The sequence below is a fragment of the Fundulus heteroclitus genome, chromosome 6 (assembly GCF_011125445.2).
Source record: "Fundulus heteroclitus isolate FHET01 chromosome 6, MU-UCD_Fhet_4.1, whole genome shotgun sequence".
NCBI lineage: Eukaryota > Metazoa > Chordata > Actinopteri > Cyprinodontiformes > Fundulidae > Fundulus > Fundulus heteroclitus.
In genome coordinates, this window is record NC_046366.1 from 23,280,435 (window position 1) to 23,303,771 (window position 23,337).

At 39.3% G+C, this 23,337-nt stretch overlaps 1 protein-coding gene across 2 annotated transcripts in view; it reads right to left on the reverse strand.

Annotated features, from left to right (window-relative positions):
• Nucleotides 1-1,808: 1,808 nt before the first annotated feature.
• emilin2a (elastin microfibril interfacer 2a) overlaps nt 1,809-23,337 on the reverse strand; it is a 32,805-nt gene continuing 11,276 nt past the window's right edge. For both annotated transcript variants that reach the window (XM_012879345.3, XM_012879344.3), the window contains exons 5-9: nt 8,823-9,158; nt 4,776-4,829; nt 4,383-4,442; nt 4,104-4,247; nt 1,809-2,418 (exon numbers count right to left, since the gene is read on the reverse strand). In XM_012879345.3, the coding sequence (XP_012734799.2) occupies nt 2,090-2,418; nt 4,104-4,247; nt 4,383-4,442; nt 4,776-4,829; nt 8,823-9,158 (923 nt within the window). In that variant the 3' untranslated portion in view covers nt 1,809-2,089. The remainder of the gene's footprint in view (nt 2,419-4,103; nt 4,248-4,382; nt 4,443-4,775; nt 4,830-8,822; nt 9,159-23,337) is intronic.

A 23,337-nucleotide genomic window follows, 5' to 3' on the forward strand; every position in this document is an offset into this window, starting at 1 on the left:
CAAAGATTCATAGAAACATTAAGCAGAGCGGTTGTGTGAATTAAATCAGCACTCGTGTTGTTTTTAGGGCTTTACAGAAACTGGACCGACGTCTGAGAAGTTCTTGCCTTTGGAACGTTGTGGAGATCTCAGGAGTGAGGGGGAAGGGAAACTTCATCCACCCCCACTTAACGGAATAATCCCAAGGAGGATGTTTGCCTTCTAACCTCGTCTTTCCTAGTGCAGCCAAGCTCGCGACGTTATTTAAGAGGAAATCTGATGTTACAATCGCACCTTCTCAACACTACTTTCTTGATACATTTTCTTTAATTGTAGTTTCTTTTTTGGGATCTTGTACACAGTAAAGACGTAAGTTATTTTTGCAAAAGGGATCTTTTATGGTTCATTTCATGAATTCAGCAGTTCCTCAAGCATAATAACTTCTAGACTTTTGGGAAATTTCTGTCTAAGATTAACATGTAGAGTTTAATTTTAAAGTGGTAACAATACATGCCTTTTCAATTTTACAGATTAAAATGTAAAATGCGATTTTCAGAGGAAAAGCAACCCCACAGGAGGATGTTGCCACCGCCATGTTTCACCGTGCGACTGGTGTGGTGTCAGTGGACTATTTGCCCCTCCGCCATGGACGCCTGATTAATGGAGTGTGCTGCTAATGGTTGCCCAGCCAGCAGGTCCTCCCAAATGAGCGGTGGGTCTATGCAGCTCCTCCAGTGTCTCCATGAGTCTGCTGCCTCTTTGTCTGTTGCCTGGCCTTTGGGCTTAGATAAATGACCAGAACTTGGTAGGTCTACAGACATGTCATCCTCATTCCATTATTGGATGATGCAAAAAGGGAAGTAAGTAAAAGTTTCTTGAAATTTTTGTATTTTTCCTTGATTTGAGCAAGTAAACAATACTATTTGACAATGGAATAAGATTTTTGCACTTAAAATAAGAACAATTCATATCCATCATCTTATTACAAGTGCAGGATATCTAATTGTCTTATTTTAGGTGTAAAAATACTCATCCCATCGGCAAATAGTCCTATTTAGCTGTTCAAATCAAGGAAAAATATACAAATTTCGAGAAAATTTTACTTTTTGTTCCTTTTTTGCAGTGACAATCTGGGGAAGAAAAAGAAAACGCTACTTAACCCTCTTTTACACTTTTGTTATCTTCATCTCTGACCTAATGTGTTCTTCAGACCTCCGACCATTTAGGTGTCTTCTGTATGCAACCGATTCCGCAGGTTTCACTTAGGTGAATCACATTGAAACGGTCATGAAAAATGTTTGCCCATTATCAAGAGCTTTAACTGCAAAACATTAAAATCTTTGTTTAATTTCCTTTCATCATGTCTATCATGTGATAGACTGAAGCTTTGTTTCAGTCTATCACATGAAATCTCAATATAGTACATTGATGTTTCTGAAAATTAAAATTTAGTGGGTGTGAACGCTTATTTTGCCATGATTGCACTCTGGATGAGCTGCTCCTTCCCAAGCTCCTAAAATATCAATACATTATGAAACTTTTTGGGCTATATTCAACTAAAAAATACTTTATGAATCCCAAAGGGAAATTAAATGCTGTTTTTACTCATAGGAATTTCTTTAATGATGGCTGCTGGCAGGAAGGATCTCCTGTAGTTTTCTGCCTTACGGCGGATCTGTTGAAGCCTCTGACTGAAGACGCTTTTTGTGTGACAACATATTTTTGCGCCTCTATTTTTAATGCCGCCCTGGGCAACTGCCCATGTAGCCCATATCGCAGGTCGCCGCCGTGCCTGACAGTGTTTTTCAGACTGTTCATAGGCTGAAGAGGAGTTTTTACGTATTTTATTGGTAAACAACAATTCAAAACAGATACAAAAGTTCGTTTCACAATCAATATATTAGATACAAACCCTGCCTCTTGTGCTCAGGTGTCTTTCTATTAGTGGCTTGCTAATTGCAATGTAACAGCTTCTTAAATGAACGTATAACTGGGAGCGTTCACACAATGACAGCATTTTAAACCGCAGCATCCCAGCAAGTCAGTGTAAAATGGTTTCTCTATCATTTTGTCAAGTCCGAGCGGCCGATAAGTCCTTTGCTGCTGTCGCTCAGCTGCGCTCTGGCTCTCTTTTGGCTGCCGGTGAGTACAAGTAGACGGCGTTGTAGGTGGAGAGGATCTCCCCGGTGTCGGTTGTGGCCAGCTGGCCACCGGTTCTCACCAGCCTGACGCGGTCTCCCTTCCTCAGGGGTAGAATCAGACTGAAGGAGACGGTCCCCCCGTAGGCGCAGTCGGCGCTGTCCGAGGCCCCGGCCGAGCTCTGCAGTCTGTGCACCCTGCGGTTCGAAACGGAAAGAACGGCATCGATGCGCTCCCCGGGCTTCGCCGTCAGCAGGCCTGAAATCAAGTATCGCCCCTGGTGCGGCACAGTAAATGTTCCTGTGGATGAGAAGAAAGATGTAGTGTTAGGATGACGATGCTAAGCTTACCGGATAACATAACATCAGGAATAATGTTTCCTGTTTCAGGTCAGTCAGGATTACTGACTGTGCTAAATGCCAGAATGAGAGAAAACCTTACTTAAAAACTGCATTTAATACACAAGTTCATGCACACCAAGATTAGGATCGCTTTAAACAATTTGGAAAAAGCCAAGATGATGATGTCATGGCTTTGTGGTGTTCTGATTGGTTAATAATCAATGATTAATGGCCACTCAGGGTAAGAAGGCTGGAATAAAAGCTGTCCTTATATAATAGCTCTCACAGGGAAATAGGAATTGGCTGAACCTGGTATCGGCAGGTCAAAGCTTTACAAAAAACACAGATCAGAAAATTTTTATTGGTGCATCTTAAGAAAAAGCCTGACCTTATTTTGGCTTTCACAATTCATTTAAACGTGTTACTGCTGGTCTTTTAGCATCCAAGTAACGTGGAATATCACCTGTGGATCAACCTTCCTCTGTAGGTCAGCGATGCTCACGCCCCTGATCCATTTAAACACAGTTTACCTTTCCTGGATTTGGATTCTAGTTGAACAGGACATCTTTTACTGCTATGCATGTTTATTTAATATACTTTGATGTGATATCAATACTAAGAACCCAGAGTACCCGGAGGGAACCCAGGCATGCACAAGGAAAACATGCAAACTCCATGCAGAAAGACCCCACACTGGGAATCCCAATGGTGCTACCAACTGTGACACATCTGAAAAGTGTGGTGAACATTTGCACGCAGCTCCTTTGAGGCAATAGTTTTTGCAGAACCACGTTTTGCCACAATAAAAGCTAAACCTCTCTACCATGTTTGCACATCTAGAAACTTAAACTGTTAGGCCTGGATTTTGACTAGGACATCCTAACGCGTGGAGATGGTACGATCTAAACCGCGCCATTGTAGTTCTCACAATGACACGGTTTAGATCAGAGCTGAATGCAGGACAGCGTGTTTATCATCACATATTTAGCTCCATCAATCTTCCGATAAAGTCTGATCAGCAAAAAAAAGCATAATAGTGCCACCACCTTGTTCCTCCATGGAGATGGTGTGTGTTTTGCATGTTGGTTAATAATTTTTTTTTACCTTTTTATTTTTGATTCATCTGACCAGAGCACTTTTTGCCGCATACACTCACAGAACCCTGCACCATTTTCTGATAATGGGCTGAACTGTGTCTGCTGTGTCTTTTGGGCTTCATGATGCTATTTATTCTCTAATAAACCAACCAACACCTTCGGTTCACTGCTGAGATTAAATTACACACAAGTGGACACCGTTTACTAATTAGGCAACTTCTGATAGCAATTGGTCACTTTGGGTTTTTATCTAGGGGTATCAGAGTGAGGGAGGGCTAAATAAAAATCCAAACCACAGTTATCTGTGGTTTATTAGAAAACGACTTTATAAACATGCACTACGTTGTGTTGATTTCAATTAAAATCAATTCTAATAAAATATAATGAACTTTGCGGTGGTTGTAATATAACATAATTAGAAACTGTACAAGGGGTGTATCACTTTTTCCCAGACAGAATACCTGGTGGTAGACTTTTTTTTCAGGTATTTTACATTGTGCTATGAACAGGCAAGTATCCTGGGGAGAAAGCAGACACAGGACTGTACCTGTGTTGGGACTGTAGTGTCCTCCGTCGTTGACCAGCACCTTGTTGAAGCGGATGATGTTAAAATCTCCAATGAAGGTCGGGCTCGCTGTGAGGCCCGCGGAGAAGGAGAACTGGCCTACAGAGACGTCGCTGCCCGCTGAAACTAGATCAGGAAGATTTCAAATGACTACCTGATGTACCTAAACATCCAACTTTTAATAACAAGTCCCGAAATTCTGAACACATGTGCAACATTTTTTTTTAAAAGATAGAAAATGACTTTGAGGGAAGATCTTACCTGGCGATTCTGCTGTATGTTGATTCAAGGGTTTCAAAGGTGCTTTTGTTACAATTGTAGCTACAAGGTAAAAGATTATGGACAAAATGTGAAAACCTGACACGAGGCATGTTTTTTTTACATAAATGCTTCATTTAAATCTCTTTCCTCCTATATCTGATCCAGTTCAAAACTTTTTATCAAATGCATGCAGACTACTTAAAATCCCTCACAATCTGCCTACACCTTCTGGAGAAAAAAAAAAAAAAAAAGCATCCAGTCCCCACTCCCTCACATTTCCAGGCAACAAATTATTCACAGCTATTTCCATCTTTTTCATTCTTTCTTTTTTCTTTTTTTTGCTCAGATGCAAACGAAAAGCTGCAGTTGCATGCAACGAAACAGCAACCGTACCTCCTTGACTGGTTGGCTTAGGCGTTGAAGGCTCAGGCTGCAGAGGAGGATGGCCTGGAAGAGACAGATGACAAACACATTATGTTTGATCATCATCTGAAAACAGAGGGAGGTTAAGGGGCTCCTGCCAGAACTATTTTATCTTGGCTTTCAGTCCAAATACCATACCAGAGATGGTAGAAAGAGTAAAAACACGACACCACTGCCCGTGCCTTGTGAAAATATCTGTACCTAGTTCACATTTTGTCAGGTTACAACTATGAACTTTAAACTATTTCATCAGGATTTTATGGCACAGACCAACGCAAAGTAGGGAACAATATTAAAGTGAAGGGAAAACAATCCTGGCTTCTCAAAAATGTTTTCGCAAATATGTCAAAGGGTGGTATGTGTTTTAAAATTTTTAAAAGCTATTTTTAAATGCCTTAATGGTCTTGCCCCTGAAGTAATCTGTAAATTTGTTTTAAAGTATGCAAACGAAGGAATCAGGACAAGAGCTGGAGCTAGTGGGAACTGCAGGATTAAAGATGTCGGACATCTATGGGTCAGTCCGCCTTCTCAGTGAAAGCATCACATCTCTGGAACTCTTTGCCTCTGGAGCTTAAGTCACAGACTGATGTTCGACTTTTCTCCACAAGATTGAAAAAATGGCTCAAAGACAATCAAAAGTGTGAGCACTAAACTGGCTTGTACTGTATTGTTTGTTTTAACTTCTCTTGTTTTTTATGCATTTGTGTGTCTTTACTAACCTTCCTCCCCCTTAATGCTTACACCTTTTAAAAGCCTAACCAGGGACGAAGGCTGCAAATTAGCCCATGGCTACAAGCCTTATGTACTTGGACATCGGCCACCTGTTTGGTTGCAATGTTTAATTGTACTGTCCCTGTCAAATAAATAAATAAATAAAATAAATAAACTCTGCCTCTTTTACTCTGATTCTCGTAGAAAAGTGAACTTCAACCAGTTGCCCCGTCGATAGACAAACAGAGCTATCAGAGGTCCAGTTTAAACGTTGCCACAAGCCACTCAGGGGAAACAGGGGAAAGGAGGATGGTGCTGTTGTCAGATATTGCAAAAAGCTATGTGTGGTGACCAACTACCACTGCACTGCTTATCACCCTCAATACACCAGCTCCACTAAGCAGGGTGGTGGAAGCATTATGCTGTGGTGCTGTCATTAGCGGGATAAGGGAAACTCACAAGGCTTCATGGGAAGATGGATTGAGCTTGATGCAGGGAAATCCTGAAATAAATATTTTAGAGGATGCAAAAGGACTTGAGCCTTATGGTCAGTTTCCAGTAGGACAACAACTCTAAACATCCAACCAGGGCTAAAGTGAAGTGGTGGAGATCAAAGCCTATATGTGTCCAGACATCAATCCGATTAAGATTCTCCAGCAAAACTTAAAAACGGATGTTCACAGACGCTCTGACTGAGCTTAAGCTATTTGCAAAGACAAATGGCCAAAAATGGCATTACCCTAAACAAACCGCAGCTGCAACAGCGGCAAAAGGTCCTACAGGGTGTTGCTGTCCGGGGGCTGGAATCAAATGCACGAGTTTCATTCGCCAACAAAAATGTTTCTTCCCTTCCTTCCATTCATTTCAGTACCTAATGAAAATGTATGTTAGGTTTATAGTTGCATCATGACAAAATGTGTAAACAGAAGTATGGCAACGTTTAAAAGAGCCTCTATCTTCCAATATTCAAACTGTTTCAGATGTGCCTGTTGAAGCAGTACAGGGGTTTACCGTTGGCATTGTGTTGGGGATTTTGTAAACTGTTGAATGAAAATGTTAATGAAATAAAAAAAAATATATTGAATGCTCAAATTGTCTGAGATTTTAATTGTGCTAACCTTTATGTCACAAAAACCATTTATTAAATATGTTTTATTTTTTATTTTTGGCACTCAGCTGAAGATTGAATCTGTGGGGAAAAGGACAGTCCCAGAAAAATGTAAAAAAAAAAAAAAAAAAAAAAACTATGATTAACATCACAAGACATTGCTGAAATGTCTCCCCTGAAAACAGGTTTAGTCTCTGGTGCTAACACTTTAAAGTTCACTGGCAGTACATGACTTGTGTCCCACATCATAAGGTACGGTTATAACTAACGTAGGCTGTTCTCTACTCTTTACTGCCAACAAGATAGAGACAAAAACAAAACCTTTGCTTTGTCTTTTTTTTTTTTTTTTTTTTTTTTTTTTGATTTAAACTTGGTCCCTGCTGTGCATTCAATTAACTCCAGAACTGCTTGAATCTGTTTCCAGTTGTTGTCTTCCATCTCACTGGATTTGGCCTCCACTGAAAGGCCCTGGGCTAGCTGTAGAAACAATTAATGGGGATGACAAAATAATCTAATGTGCATTTACACAGTTAAAGCCTTTTCATGTGTTACACAAGTCAGGCTCCAAAGAAATAAACAGACCCAAATATAACCTTGACACAATTCACAAGATCCAGTTCACATTTAAAAGAGATATCAGTGTTTTTTTTACACAGTATTTGGCAGATTTCTGACTATGCGCACTTATGTTCATGCACATTTGACCTTCCTAAAACTCAACATACTATCCAGGGATATTTAACTTTTTTCAGTCCCCCTTAATTAACTAAGGGGCTCCTCAAGGTAAGCTATTAAATTAATATAAAATTTCTGCTAAGGTGACATTCTAGGTCTAAAAGAGAGAGAGAGAGAGAGAGATGTAAAAGTGATTACTTTAGTTAGCAGTGTATAATGTAAAAAAAGAAACTGGACTAAATATAAATGTAATCATACAAATAATAGGAGTAAATCTCATGACCCCCCCTGCAGTGCCTGCCTCCATGACCCTGATGTTGAAGACCTCTGCCATCATCTAAAAAGCTTGCTTGATCTTTTTTGGCACCTTCTTCATCCCAGATATAGGATCATATGAGCAAATTATTGACGTTCCCATCACCAAATGTACTGTTGAAGAAGATCAAAAATAACATCTAAGGTGGGTCACCAATGTTTATCAGTGCCAAAGTCACAAAAACACATCAACCCTTGATAAATGGAGACGTAGTATCATGATATTTCCTTCACAAAATGTATTTTCACTCATCTGCTGCTGTAAAAATACGACTGGTTGGTATTTCATGCATTTAAAACAAAGCAGAAAGTGAAACAGATCGCTCGCCTCTTTGACTACAGGAGCCAAGCACTGACTCCACAATAAGCCATTTCTTATTTTATCTTTGGGGGGTTTGGTGGTTGGTAGGGTGTATTCATTTAGGGTGTGTTAATCTGGACACATTGTGAATGTGTCTAGATACTTGTAACCAATAAAAAATATAACCTTTTCAGTTAAATTTGGTTTATTTATATAGTGCTTTTTCTCAACATATGTCCTCTCAAGGCACTTTACTATGTATATTTATCATTCAGACAGATAAGTGAAATTTTCTACCTAAGGAAACCCATTAGATTGCACCGAGTCCTCAATTTACAGCATTCACTCCTCCTGGATGAGTGAGCAGCGACAGTAAACGGCCGCCTGCATTGTGTGGTTGACTTTGCACCAACTCTTCATACAGAGCCTGCGCGTGGCGACAGTGGAGAGGAAAACTCCCCTTTAACAGGGAGAAACCTCTGGCAGAACCCAGCTGCCATGAGTGACTATTTATTCATCTGCTGCAATATGAGGAAGCAATTAGTTGCAAAAATCTAGAAGAAAACTTATTTTTGCAGAACTACAGAACTGAAGCCGGATGTTTTGATGAACAAGATGTTAAATCCACAGAGACATTACCAAGACATGTCTCTTCTCAAGAAGGAGAATAACAAAAAAAAAAATCTCCTAGCTATATACAGGTGTCATTGCTATATTGTCACTCAACTCAATGTGGTGACCTGCTGGTGCAACCTAATTTTGCAAACAATTCAACTGCTAATTATTTGACCAGTTAGCACTCTTAGATTGTGTTTAAAGCATTTATGCTTTCAAGATGGTCATTAAGAGAAGATAACAAAACAGTGATATCACAACAAAAGCAGCCTTATCTCCCAGCAGTGCTCACCTGGAGCTCCAGCAAACCCTTGGACAGGTTTACTCAGTGAGTCCTCAGCTCCTCTCCGTACATTGAGCCGGCGGATGTATCCCGGAGGTCCTGCCTCTCCCGTTTCCACCACAGGTCTTACAGGAACCAGAGGCAGCGTGGGGAGGCGGGGTTGCTGGGGTTGCATGGGCTGGTTTGGTTTACCGATCCTGATGGTGTGTCTGTTGGCCTGAGCCGGCTGGCTGGGGCCGGAAGACTGTGGAGGATGTACGATGGGGATGTGGATTTGTTGGATTCTGGCTCTGCTCTGGGTTGTATCGGGCAGAGAAGAGGGGTGATCCGGTCTCAGCGTCATTCCTTGGAGAGTAAAAGAGAAGAAACTGTGAAGTTCACTTTCACACACATAATAAAACATTTCCATACATAGATCAGTTCCAAGGTAGAGATGAAAAACATACAAGCCCTATTTTTCAGTCTAGACAAATAATCAGAATATGAATACAATTTAGTTTTATGTTTTTTTTGCAGAGCACTCGGAACTTATATTGATTATATGAAGCAAAATAAAAGTAATAGTAAGAATATATAGTGAGAAGTGGTGTCAGGTAACTAAGCACAAATACTTTGTTACCTTACTTCAACAGAGATTTTGGTTATTTATTCTTTGGTGGAGTAATTCTTTTTTTTAGCCTACTTTTTACTGCTATTTCTTAAATTGCAATTATATGTACTTTCTACTCCTTATATTTGAAAATAGTCTCATTACTTCTATTTTATTTCAGCTTGTTTTCATTCTGTCTTGTCATCCATCCATCCATCCATTTTCCAAACCGCTTCTCCCTCATGGGGTCGCGGGGGGTGCTGGTGCCTATCTCCAGCGTTCACTGGGCGAGAGGCGGGATACACCCTGGACAGGTCGCCAGTCTGTCGCAGGGCTCTGTCTTGTCAATAAATTTTTTTTTTTTTTTCGATAAATAGCGCTACCCCAGACAGAATGATTTTAATTGTGGTTGGAGGCAGTACTGCACCAAGTGGGTTGCCAAACGCTCCAACAAAAACCTAACAAGAACAAAACATAGAAGAGGAACGTAGCATTTTTAGGATTATTTGTAATTTCAATTATTATTTTTTTGATCAAATGCTAGAATTAATTATTCATTTTGACAACACTGTCTACTGTATGCAGACAGTGTAATTGTTACAAGGGTAATTGTTATAAGAGGGCAATGCACTTATTTTCATGTCCAGTTTCATTATTGTACATCTGTCGGCCTCAACAATTCCTGTAGCTACGCTTGGATGTTCATTTACATTCCAATAATAACAAGTAAAAGATTACTGATAATATGTTTCTGGAGTTTGACTTTTTGCACAAATAGTTACAGGCGACCAGACATCAGATTTTCTGTTCCCTGCTCCATGAAACCCATGTTGATGCTCAGTATTGCACCTTTAATATATTTGCATCCTACTAAAAGGTTTGTTTTCAAAGGACACATATGTTGGTGAAACAGCCAATCCCAATTTCAATATCAACATCATACTATACAATTACAGTAATCATTACTGCTTTAATAGCCTACTTTAAATAGTTTTATATCCGGTAATTTTATACTTTTACTTGAGTGAAAGGTTTGAGTTGATACATCTACTTCCACAGAAGTATCTTTAAACCTTATGACGCCTCTGATAGTGAGCTAAAAATGGTTAAAGTATCACAAAATGGCAGATCTTCACTGTAAACAGAATATAAGGCTTCACCATGAGAAAAAAAGCTAAGTGATAGCTCACAAAGGGTCACAAAGGCCACTTTCTACATCGAACCACATGTTGCTGGTAATCAGCAACGTCTGCTGACACAGAAGTCATCTGATAGGGAGCTTATGCAAACCCCTCAACAGCTAACGGCAAGAGCAAGAAAAATGTTGTAGGCAAAACAGTCTGTACTTCAGTTCTATGGAGGCTCAGTAAAATATTTTAAATAATAAAACAATTTTATTATCAGACGACGATAACCCTATTAAACACAAAAAGTAGTATTTCAATAAATAAAACTATTCAAACTAATATTCCCCCATTAGAAAATACAATTTGCCTCCATACCTAATAACTAACTGGGACACCTTTGGTGGCACAGCGGCCATCAAGCATTTGCTATAACACTAATAACTAACTGGGACACCTTTGGTGGCACAGCGGCCATCAAGCATTTGCTAATAACTGGGACGGAGTCTTTTCCATTGCTGTATATAATTCTTGTCCAACTCTTTGCAGAAACGCTTTGATTTTTTGACAATGGAGGCATTTTTGTTAGCATGAAAGGCCTTTTTAAGATCATGGCACAACATACCAATCGGACTAAGGTCCAGAGTTTGACTACACCGCCCTAACACATTTATCCATTCAGAGGGGGAGACGTGTGTTTTGGATCAATGTTCTGCTGCATAACCTTAGTAATCTTGTGCTAAAAGTCACAAATTAATGATTGGACCTTCTCCTTCCCGGTTTCCTGCTAAAAACAAACAAACACCCAAAAACTGAATCTATGGTTTAATCAATTACAAATCATTCAGGTCCTGATGCGGCAAAGCCGTCACACACCATCAAGCTAACGTCACCGTGTCTCAGCGTGATGTTCTTTTTCTGCAATGCTGTGTTGGTTTTGCACCAGATATAACGGGATGCATGCCTTTCAATTTCTGTCTTGTCGGTACACAGAACATTTTTCCAAGTCTTTGGAATAATTAAGAGTTTTTTTTGGTCAGTGTGAGGTGGCTTTTTGTGTTATTTTTTGCCCAGCAGAGGTTCTGGCCTTAGAACTTCTTGTGCTTGTTGAATCAGGGATGCTGACCCTAGTGAGACAAACAATTTAAGATAATGTTCTGGGTTCTTTCGTGACCTGCTGGATGAGTCAGTGATGCACTTTTGGTGCACTTTTGGTGGGATGCCCACAAAAAGCAGGGTTCACCACTTTTCCATTGTTTCTCATGCAGACAATCACTGTGGTTTGCTGGAGTCACAAATCCCTGGAAATAGCATGTAACCCTTTCCAGACTCTCCTTGAATTTCTTAATATATGATCTGTGGATTTTGAGATTTTTTTAGCCCACTTCGTGTGGTCAGACAGTTGATATTTAAGTAGTTTCTTGATTTTACAGATCTCAGGAGCCAATGTTGCATGTTAAAAAAAACAGGGGTTTTTTGGATGGTTTTTTCCCCCTTAATATATCCTCATTTAAAAACAGCATTTACTCATTTTATCTTTGTCTGATATTAAGGTTTTATTAAAGATCTCAAACATTTAAATGTGACAAAGAAGCAAAACCAGAACTCAACTCAGAATTCAAAGTCATCACAATTCTTTTAAATGGTTTAATCTATAAACATAGATTCTTATTTAATAGTTTAACAACTGTGTAGTTTCAAATACACTCCTATCACATAAACTGGGAATGCCTGAGCTGCTTACCATACTTGTTTACATGTTTACTGCTTTTAGTTTCACCCACCCATGCTAATAACCATTTTAGCTCTTGCTTCTTTAATTCTGATTACTTCTTTACTTGAAATTAGCCTCAAAGAGGTCTTTGGAGGTAGGCAGATAAGGCATACTTTAGACAAAAAGCTTTAACAGGCACCAAAAAGTTGACTACACTTAATGAAGGTTAAATGCAGAAAAAGAATGAAGTGACCCCATTTTAAAACTGCAGATAAGCGAAAGGAATCACTGAAACAATCAGGTGGTCTTCTTTCTAAACTTTAGTCAAACTATCCATTCAAATTGTCTCCTTATGAAACTTCTATCAGGTCAGCGTGCCCCGCTGCTCTAAGGAGGCTGATAAGGAGCTCAAGATGTTGACGTGGACCTTGAAAGAGCAAGATTTAAATCTAATCAAGAATTACTGCCATGCACTGGATGTTTCACAACTAATTAGCACCCCACTCCTAAACTTCAACTAGCACACTCCTTGGCACCCCTAATAAACATGTAAAAACTCTTGAAATAAATGAATCTTTCATTGCAATAACATATTCTCATTGTGAAATATTTAAGGACAGACCCAAATATTAGTTTTAGTCAATTTACTGAGTGGAAATAAACTATTGATGAAAATTTATATAATTTTATAACATCACTTATCCCACATCAATAGCATTATAGCAACTCCTATAAAAATACTCAAATACAGCATTTTTTATGTAACCTTTAATATTTTAAGTTGATCAGTATGTTGGAGATAATGTATTTACTCACTGTTAATTATTTAACTAACCACCCCACACAGTGAGCAGGAAGGCAAGGAAGGTAAAACATCTCATGCTCAAGTCTTTTTACACATCTTTACCAAAAACTAACGAGGCATTGTACTGAATACCTACACAATTTCTTAGTCCCAATGAGCCAGCATCAATTTCTTTATCAACATACATTTATACTTAAACAGAAGATACCTAAAGAATGATTTCCACAAGTATCTGCATGAGATTTTTTAGAATTTGCAAGCCACACAATGTATCTATGACTCTTGAAACCTGCCTTACAGCACTTTATAAGAATTGTGTGTAACAACAATCAACAACATGTGCTTCTGAAGACTGTAGCATCCTCAATGAATGAATGCCTTCTATTAGAATGAAAATTGTGTTTTGATCTATCATCGTTAAAGACAAAAGCTTTTCATCCACCTCTTGGCAACAATTTCAAATTTCGTAACATGCTCCACTATGCTGATCTGAATGAATGAAACCTTGCAATGATACACTATATTTGTTGTACAAATAGGGCCTTTTCCAAATAGTTCCCTGATGGTTCTGTGTAACCAACCATCTGGCTTCAGATTAGTTTCAAATCAGTTTCGAATTTCACCGATTATGTCTTTGTTTGTAGGGAACTGGTGCTGCACAAACAAAACCAAATGTTCAGTTTTGGGCCCTAGAACTTTCTCTTCCTCCGTTTTAATGTAATTGGTTTATCGTTCATTGCAATCAAGGTAAAGAACTGGCAAAAAAAACAACATATTATTTTAATAGATGGTTAAGTTCCAGTGCAAACATGCTCAAACCAAAGGAGCAACTCAAACTATGTCATGTTGCAACCACAAAAAAATCTGTTTTTTTTATTGGGGTTTTATCTGAAAGACTAATTTAAAGTACTGAAATATTGTGAAGTGGAAAGAAAATGGCATAGGCTGATGAAATTTCAATTGCTTTTACAACTGTAAATTTAAAAACTGTACCCTGCATTTATACTTAGCCCCCTTTTCTTTGATACTCCAAAATTAAGGCCAGTGCAACCATTTGCCTTCAAAGGTCAATTGAAAAATGAACAGAGGCCATCTAGGTGTAATTTATTTCCAATATAAATCCAGCTATTCTGTGAAGGCGTCAGGTATTTGTTAGAGAACATTAGTGGGTAAACAGCACCATAAAGAACAAGGAGCACAGACAGGTCAGGCAGAGGTTTGTGACGAATTTAAAGGAGGTTAACAACAACCTCCCATTTGGAGATCCAGCAAACCAATGTTCAATCTGTGGTGTAAAACTAAAATTATGGCGACATTCAGAACGTATTAACACATAGCCAAGGGGAGCATTAATCAAAGAACAAAAAAAGAGGCCAGCGGTAACTCTGGAGGAGCTCCTGAGATCCACAGCTCAGGAGGCCCGTCTGTTGACAGGACAACTATCAGTCATGCACTCCAAAAATCTGACCTTTAAAGAAGTGTGGCAAGATGACAGCCTTCGGTAGGTATAAGAAGCCCATTATAATGTTTGCCAAAATCCATTTAAAGAACATAGCAAACACCCGGAAAAAGTTGCTCAAGTCAGATGAGAGAGAAAAAAAGTACTTTCTTTTGTGGTAGAGAAAGCTAAAATTACAAATTTCAATGAATGTCCTATTTACATTGTAAGACCTGGTAGTGGTAGGCTGATATTATGGAGATTATGGGACAGGGTGGTTTGTCTGAGGGTATAGGAGGATGGATTGATCCTGCATTGGATCCTGTTAAATCAAGCATAGAATTTAAAATTCTCCTTCTAACGTATAAAGCCCTTAATAATCAAGCTCCATCATATATCAGAGCTCTGATTACCCCGTATGTTCCTAACAGAGCACTTCGCTCTCAGACTGCAGGTCTGCTGGTGGTTCCTAGAGTCTCTAAAAGTAGAATGGAAGGCAGATCCTTTAGCTATCAGGCTCCTCTCCTGTGGAACCAACTCCCAGTTTTGGTCCGTGAGTCAGACACCCTATCTATTTTTAAGACTAATGTTAAAACTTTCCTTTTTGACAAAGCTTATAGTTAGAGTGGCTCATGTTATCCTGAGCTATCTCTATAGTTATGCTGCTAAAGCCTTAGGCTACTGGAGGACATCAGGGCCTATTTTTCTATTTTTTGAACTAGAGTCCTACTGTTCTTCAATTTTGCATTGCTTGTCGTCATTTCAGCTTTTAACTTTTTTTTTGCTCTCTCTCTTTTTTCTTCATAGTAGGTACACCTGGTCTGGCGTTCTGTTAGCTGTGGCATCATCCAGGGAAGACAGATCACCTGTTATTACCATCTAATGTAGAACAGATTACTGGATCAATGTGTGCTTCTGTGCTTGTTTGTCTGTCTTGTTGTGTCTCTGCTCTGTCTTCTGTAACCCCAGTCGGTCGAGGCAGATGACCGTTCACACTGAGTCTGGTTCTGCTGGAGGTTTTCCTTCCCATTAATGGGGAGTTTTTCTTTCCACTGTCGCTTCATGCTTGCTCAGTATGGGAGATTGCTGCAGAGCCATGGACAATGCAGACGACTCTCCCTGTGGCTCTACGCTTTTTCAGGAGTGAATGCTGCTTGTCAAGACTCCGATGCAATCAACTGGTTCCCTTATATAGGAAATTTTTTTGATTTTGATTTTGTAAAGTGCCTTGAGATGATATGTTTCATGAATTGGCGCTATATACATAAAATTGAATTGAATTGAATTGTGAAATTGAAGATCATTGACCCTCTCAATGAAATCCTAGTATTTTATTGTGCATTAATATTTATTTCACCAGTAAAACCCATCTGAGATTAAGAATCTCTAACCCTACAGCAAAACATAGAACACAAGAAATGTATAAAATGTCATCATAGTCCAACACTGACATGAAAGTAGCATTAGCCAGTCGTAAATAATTAAAGACGGAGAGTGAGGGATAGGGACCAAAACATTAGAAAACAGTGTCGTCTGCATAAAAATGAATCTTTCGTATGACACATTAAAGTTAAGACAGTTTATACATTTCTATTAAACAGAAGCGGCCCCTGACCCCTGTGGGACCCTGATGACTATAGGAAGAGAGTTAGAAGTTAACCCCCCGCTTGCACACTTTGATGCCTGTTGGTCAGATAGTGATCAAGCTAACAAAGAGTTTGCTCAGACAAGCAAATAGTGTGTACCCTCTGTATTAGAACATCTTGGTCAACTGTATGAAATGCTTTTGACAAATCAACAAAAAGGCCACACAGTGTTGCATATAATCAAAAAAGTAAACACAATATTTAAGCCTTTTAACACTGCTCTTGTGGTAATGTGCATTTTCCTAAAACCAGACTGGAAATCTGATAAAATATTGTTTACAGTTACAAATTCCTGTAGTTATTCACTGCCCAAGGTCTACAGGACCTTGGGCACGCAATTTAGATAAGGGTCTGAAATTGTTTATCTCTGCCTGGTCACCCCCATAAAACCATGGTAAAACATAAGCAGACTTCCAAATTAAGGGAATATTCCCGGTATCCAAGGAGAGATTAAAAAGATATGTCAAGGGTGGTGCAGTAAAATCAACAGTTAACTTTAAAAAGCTAACACATATCCTGAAAGACTTGTAGCTGTAACTGCATCAAAAAGTTGTTCTACACAGCATTGAGTCAGGGGGTCTAAATTCAAATGTACACCACACTGTTTACTTGAGTTGTTGTGGGTTAAAATTCAGGCTAGAGATAAAAGATGGATTTCCCATGGTGTTTTAGATACTTGGCACCTTGAGCCCTTGTGGGAGAAGGATTATCTCACTGAATAAATATTTGTATCAAAGGAAAATTATTTATGCAATACATTTTTCCCTCCCTCCCCCCAGAGATGTTCAAATAAATCAAAAGTCAACACATAATTTAATTTTAAATTCAGCCAGAGCTCAGTCGTAGAGTATCTGAAACTATGTTTTATCGCAGCCTGCCAGGTTCTCTTTTATTACCAAATGAAAAATCATCAGCCACCAACGAAATTCTCCCCTCCTCCCACAAATGATACCACAAACTACTCAGAAGCCACATGTATAATCAGAAATAAATTAAGCTCAGCAATCATGTTGCACTGAGATAATCAGAAATCTCTTCTTCATTTCCTCCCTGTGCCTCCTTCGGAAAACTGGCTGCCAGAGTGCATATTTCCCAGGAGCTCTCTGCCTGTCTCTCGCTGAGGGGGCAACCGCAGAATAAAAAAAAAAAAAAAGAAAAGAAAAGAAAAAAAAAACTCACACGGAGGGGATCGACAGTTTCAAAAGCATCGGAAAGCACCCCCAGAACCAGATGTTAACATCAGGGGTGAGACTCCGCAGGGGCGGGATGGACGGCTTTGTCACTTGCACCTCCTCAGAATTAGATGACAGATTGGGAGTGTGCAGGAGTGCATGGACGCAACAAGGCGTATTACATTAGGCAGGCTGATCACGCAATTAAAAGCGGTCTCTAGGGTTGGTTGGGTCACAGAGCAGGGTGTGGCGCTTACAGACATTCGATGAGGCATCTCTAACAGTCTGGATTACATATTTCTATTACCCGTTCAAATTCCTCACGGTGCACAAGCACGTAATTTCATCCTCCACCCCTGGTTTTTTCCAGCAATGTCACTGATGACGGCAGGCTTTAATTGTGCACTGTCTCACAGTGTGTGCGTATCTCCTCTGAAGACTTCCAGATGGGCTCTTGGGTCAGAAATGGAAACACCTCACCTCCCAACCACCTTAGATATCTCACCAGGGAAGCCCTTGCTGTCAAAGCGCTGCTCAAAATTCTGGTAGTGACTAAATATATATAGGACATAGGTATATGTGTGTGTCAGGGGGGTTGTCAAATACAATTTTCCATTCTTCCCCAACAGACAACCTTTGACTTCAAAGAGCCTTTTATGTCTCGCGCTTCTTGTACCTCCTCATCACAGCAGACACATAATCTTCGTTGCCCGTCTCTCCAATAAAAAGCAAGGGTGATCAATTGCCAAGCATTGATCCATGAAATCAAAGCCTTTATTTTATCCCCGCTTTTCATTTTGGGTTTCTGATGGCCTCCTCTGTCAATACACACTTATAGCACAGAGTGGAGCTTGAGGAGAAAGAGAAGTCCACTGGCACTGCTGGAAGGACAAATTGAAAGGCAAGAGAGTTCAGAAAGAGACTACGGTGAGACAGTAAAGAGGGACCCACAGAAAGAGACAAGTGCTTTTAAAAAACGATTGAGGATCAAACAAGTACAAAAAGGTCCATCCGTCACTGTAGCACAAACTTTGCAAAACTAGAAAAAACTTACTAAAGTGCATTGAAATATCCTTTAATGTGTTGCACTTTAAACTTTTCCAAGATTATTGCACAATCACTTCAATGTTAAAGTATTTACTCTGCCTTGCAAAAGTATGTTCCTACCAAAACCTTCCGTGTTTTATTGGGATTTTATTTGATAAACCAGTATCAAGAACTATCAAGAAAAGGCCATATATATATATTTTTTAAGTTTATTTAACACAAATGTGGTATACCCTTTGTATACGGCTCTGTGAACTCTGACTCCTGTAGATAAAATGCAATTTTTATTGCCAGCATGTAAAACACTGTGTGACAAAAAAAAAAAACTCTGCAAAATACATAAATCCTGGGAAAGAACAAAAGAAACTGCATGACTCAGGCAAAGGTTCACCTTCCAGGAGGACAACAGCCCTAAGCATGCAGCCAGAGCTATAATGGAGGGGTTTATAGCAAAACACATTGAGGTGTTTAAGTCCAGGTCCAAATCTAATTGACAATATGTTCCCAATTTTCTAAAGACGATATTCACTCTGTGGTCTATATCTAACGGAGATTGGATTATTTTTCAAAAATGAATGTGCAAAGATTTTTTTGGACCAGGAAATGTCATTTAAATCCCATATTAAACACGTTTCTAGAAAATCCTTCTTTCGCCCCTGGAATATTGCCCCCAAAAGACCTGCAGTTGTGATTAGAGCAAGAGGTGGTTTCTGAAAAAAATCATTACCTAAAGGGGGTTGGGGGGGGGGGGGGGGGAGGTTGCTGAACACACACCACATTTGTCAGATTAAAAAAAAAGTACCTTTTATTGTTCTTTTATTTTATTTTAACAGTTTATTATCACATAAAATCCCAACTATCTCAGCTCCCAAAAATCCCAATCCCATAATGATTTTTTAATGTGTTTGTTGGAATGTAACAAAATAAAATTAGAGGATATGAAAACCTTTGCACAGAGTTTTTTTTTTTTTTTTTTTCTGGTCAACTCCATGGAGGGTGAAAACACTAAAAGACAGACAGCCGCAAGTTGTCTGTGCAGGACTGAGCAGCTGCAGCTGAGCAGTGCCAACATTTTGCAACTTAAGTCACACAATTCCATTCAGCAGTCACACCGCGCCGGGGCAAGGCTAATCTTTTAGTTATGTATTACAACACTTCATCTGTTCTCAGCCTCCTCGAGGTCTTCATATGACCACGTGAAGAATATGAGCTCGACGGCTGAGAAGCAACCAACACCGCACCATTAGGGCTGGGAGGTTGTGTGGACATCTTTTCTCTGTTCAAACTTTATCCTTTCCAAACTCGATTGAGCCACACATTGCAGCTCATTCTTTTAGTGGGATTTGGGGTTACAGCGCTTCGACCAAGAGACTGATAATTACTCTCAAAGGACTTGTATGAGTTTCATTTTCTTAGGAAGGATTGCTAACACTCCCGTGTCCGTGTCCAGAAGTACTGCCAGCGGATATAGCTAACAAGATATCTAACGTGACTTGACCCGAAACGCCAGAGTTAGCCAAAGCATTGTGAACAAGTTTAGGTGGTGGAAGTGGTTTTTACTTTGTCAAAGTTCACACCTGTCTGTCTCCAAAGGACAATACTAGTACTGATGCAGCTAAGTCTGATTCTCATGTTATGATAACCCTAAATAAAAATAACATCGTCTCACAGCAACATGGTATTAACCTGAAAGTTATAACAAAAATGTATAACAGCAGTTAATCCAACTGCTGAACATTTTGATTTTAGTTATCAATAGGATTTATTTTAATGTGATTTTGACAAACAGACTAAAGCAAATATATATAAAAAAAACACACGCTTTATTTAGTTTGTTGTGGGAAAAGGAGTTAATGGCGTTTATTGTGCATTAGCCGATACTAATTGGTTAATGAGTTGGCTATGTGCTGTGGCATTCTTGCAGTCCCCCCTGCTTGACGGACATGCAGATTTTGAGCGTGCCAGTGGTAGGTTTAAAACCTCTTTCCTTTATTACGGATGACACAAGGCGCTCCTTTTGTTTCCACATCATTGCCATCTAATTCTTTCTTGGAAGCAGTGCAAAAGCGACGGAGCCGTCCTTCAGCAGCGCACAGCAACAGGAGGGGGAAGGGCAATGCTGAGTTACTCTAAACTTTAAACAGCCATTGAGAGCTTCGATCCCTTTTTTCCGTTGCTGTTTATTTTCACCTTTTTATACCTTGATAACAGTTTGCTACGCTGCCCAGGATCTTCTTCATCAACCTTGATTTAATTTAGTAACACCTAAAAGATTGAAGCCGGCTTATCATAAGTGAGCAAACGCACAAAAACAAAAACAAACAAGCAAAGAAAGAAAAATGTGTTAAAATCTGTCACTAAGATTTTACCTTAAGGAGGGCACCGATATCGCAAACTCAGCGGCTTCATCCACATGTGCAGCAGCACAAGGCCACTCATTCATTATGAAAGAGCACTTGTTTCTGCCACCATCTTTGTTCTTTTCAATGGGTTATTCTTTGCAGGGCGTCCACTTCTTTGCCTTGTTTTTGTTTTCTTGGGTAAAATATGTACCCCAGTGTTGCACTCAGTAATGTCCAGAACAATGTAGCCAGATGGCTTGAATTGATAACTGCTCCCCAGCAGAGAAATAGCTTTATTCTGCTGATCTTTATCCTGCAAACTCTCCCATTTAAATTTATATGGATACAGAGACACGAAGACTTCAGAAGCATACGTTGCTACTAGTAAGTGTGAAATAGGGAGAATGAATTGATGGTTTACAATGTCTGTAATTTCTGTCATCCTACATTTGATAGCTATGCCTAAATTATTAGTCTTACTTCTAAGAGGAAAACATTCACTTTCACTTTAAATGAGTTTGGCAGTTTGGTAACCAGGGTGATGTGCATTGATGGTTTCTTTAGGGGCACTTACATGAGGGTTGTACTGAGGTGTTAAAAAATTGATAGTAATAAATATTTAATCTAAGCCCTAAACCTCTGTATAATAAAGGCTGTGCTTGTTTGGGACCGTGGGTTTTGTGCAGTGACTGTTGGGATTGATTTTTAATGGTCTTTTGTATTGTTTGCTTCCTTGTCTGACTCTGTTGAGATAATCTTGTTGAGTTTATTGCTCTTTTTTTCATGTTCTATAATTTTTTGTGCTTCCATTTCATGTTTTTTTTCTTTTTCTCATCCTGATCACACATGGTCCTCATAATCAAGTCCCAACAACTGCATCAAGTTACTTGTCATTAACCTTATGGAGCTCTGCAGAAATCTTTTACACCAGCCAGGCCACTCAGAGAACTTCTAGCTAGCCTCATTGTCAGCAGTACCTAATCATGAGGGGGAAAAAAAACATTTTGATATGTCCAGCAGCTACACAAGGACATTCGGATGGCCTTTAAGGTATTATATTTTTAGCAACTGCTAGGTTTATGAGGGAGATAAACTCTCAAAACACTGATTTCGAAGCCTCGGTTTATATAAATAGCTCAGCAGCAAGAAATACTGCATTAATACATGAGCTTGTGGATCAGCAAAGCTTCAACTATGAATTTATAACCCGCTGATCTAGAAAAGCTAAAGACAAATTATGCTTCCATTTTAAATGCACATCACCTTGACCAAGATAAAGCGATCAGATTTTAGTGCAAATAAATAAACCTCACCGTTCTCTGCTACAGAAGCCCCATTTTTGTCAGCAAACTCATTGGGCAATACTTTACAGAAAACTGGGTTGGTCTGACAGTTTTGGTTCAACGAAATCAACTTATACGTGAAAATAATTTATTTATTTTTCGGTGGCTTTGAGTCAAAAGCCTAAACGGTCTATCGATGGAGGATTTAAACTGCATGGAGCTCTGCAGCATTGTGCCCATATGAAACACATTTTCGTATCCCTGGAAATTAAAAGAAAATGTATTTTCTAATATTAAAGCTGCTATTGCCTCATTTTACCAATGGATCCCTGATATTCATCAAACTCTACATTCAACTATAAGCACTTCATATAACAAAACAGGCAAACAAAGAGCGATGTTAGATGTGGATATTTTGCCAAATGACAAAAACGTCACCTTTGACCCAGTTAGGAACTGGCTATTTGTGCCATTTAGTCTACTCCAGAACTGGAGTTTTAAAACACAGCTGTTATGCCGGCACCTATTTGCAAGGTCTGTGTGTCGGCGTAGAATCACAGTGTGAGTCGTCAATCAACACGTTTCAGTTAGCGTCTATAAAACACAATACACCCTCATGGCCAGAGAGGTTGTTGATTTGAAAATAGGACATACAATAAATGAGTTATTTAGTATGCAAATTCGTGAAATTAGTCATACATAACTTCTACCACTAGATGGATGCAAAATGCTTCCATGATGGCTTTGGCATGTGCTGAATATGCATATGCAGTCATTAGTGGTATACATATGTCACTTAGCTGTGTTGTGGTATGAAGTGATTATGAAGTGATTACTAGTGTCTAACCTTGCCCGTAAGTATACATATATGTAAATATATGTTTTTGTATATTGTTATTTATATATTTATAAATGTTATATATATATATATATATATATAAGCATATGGCATTTTAAAAGTCTTAAGCCCCCCCTGAACATGAGAAAATCATCGTTATTCGATGCTGTAGCGCACATATTCCCTAGTTACTGGAGGGAAATAGGGAGTACCAATATGGCGGCTGGTGGCTTCAAAGCGACTCGTTCTAACAGCGGGCGATTAGCACTCCAGTGTATAACATAGCTCAGTGCTATCAAACCTGTTTTGTCAGAATCCCCGATTTCTTCTTTAAAAAGGAGAACAGCAAGAAGCGCTTTGTGCATTTTTGAATGGCAAAGATGTTTGTACCTGCATATGACATTTTAATTAGATGCCGTGATTGTCTGAAACCAAACTTTGGTAGGCGGGCACTAGGTGTCGCTTCTCCCAGTCCGCTCAGAAAGGTTTGTTGAATGCCGCCCCCCCTTTCCCTGAACGGATTGGA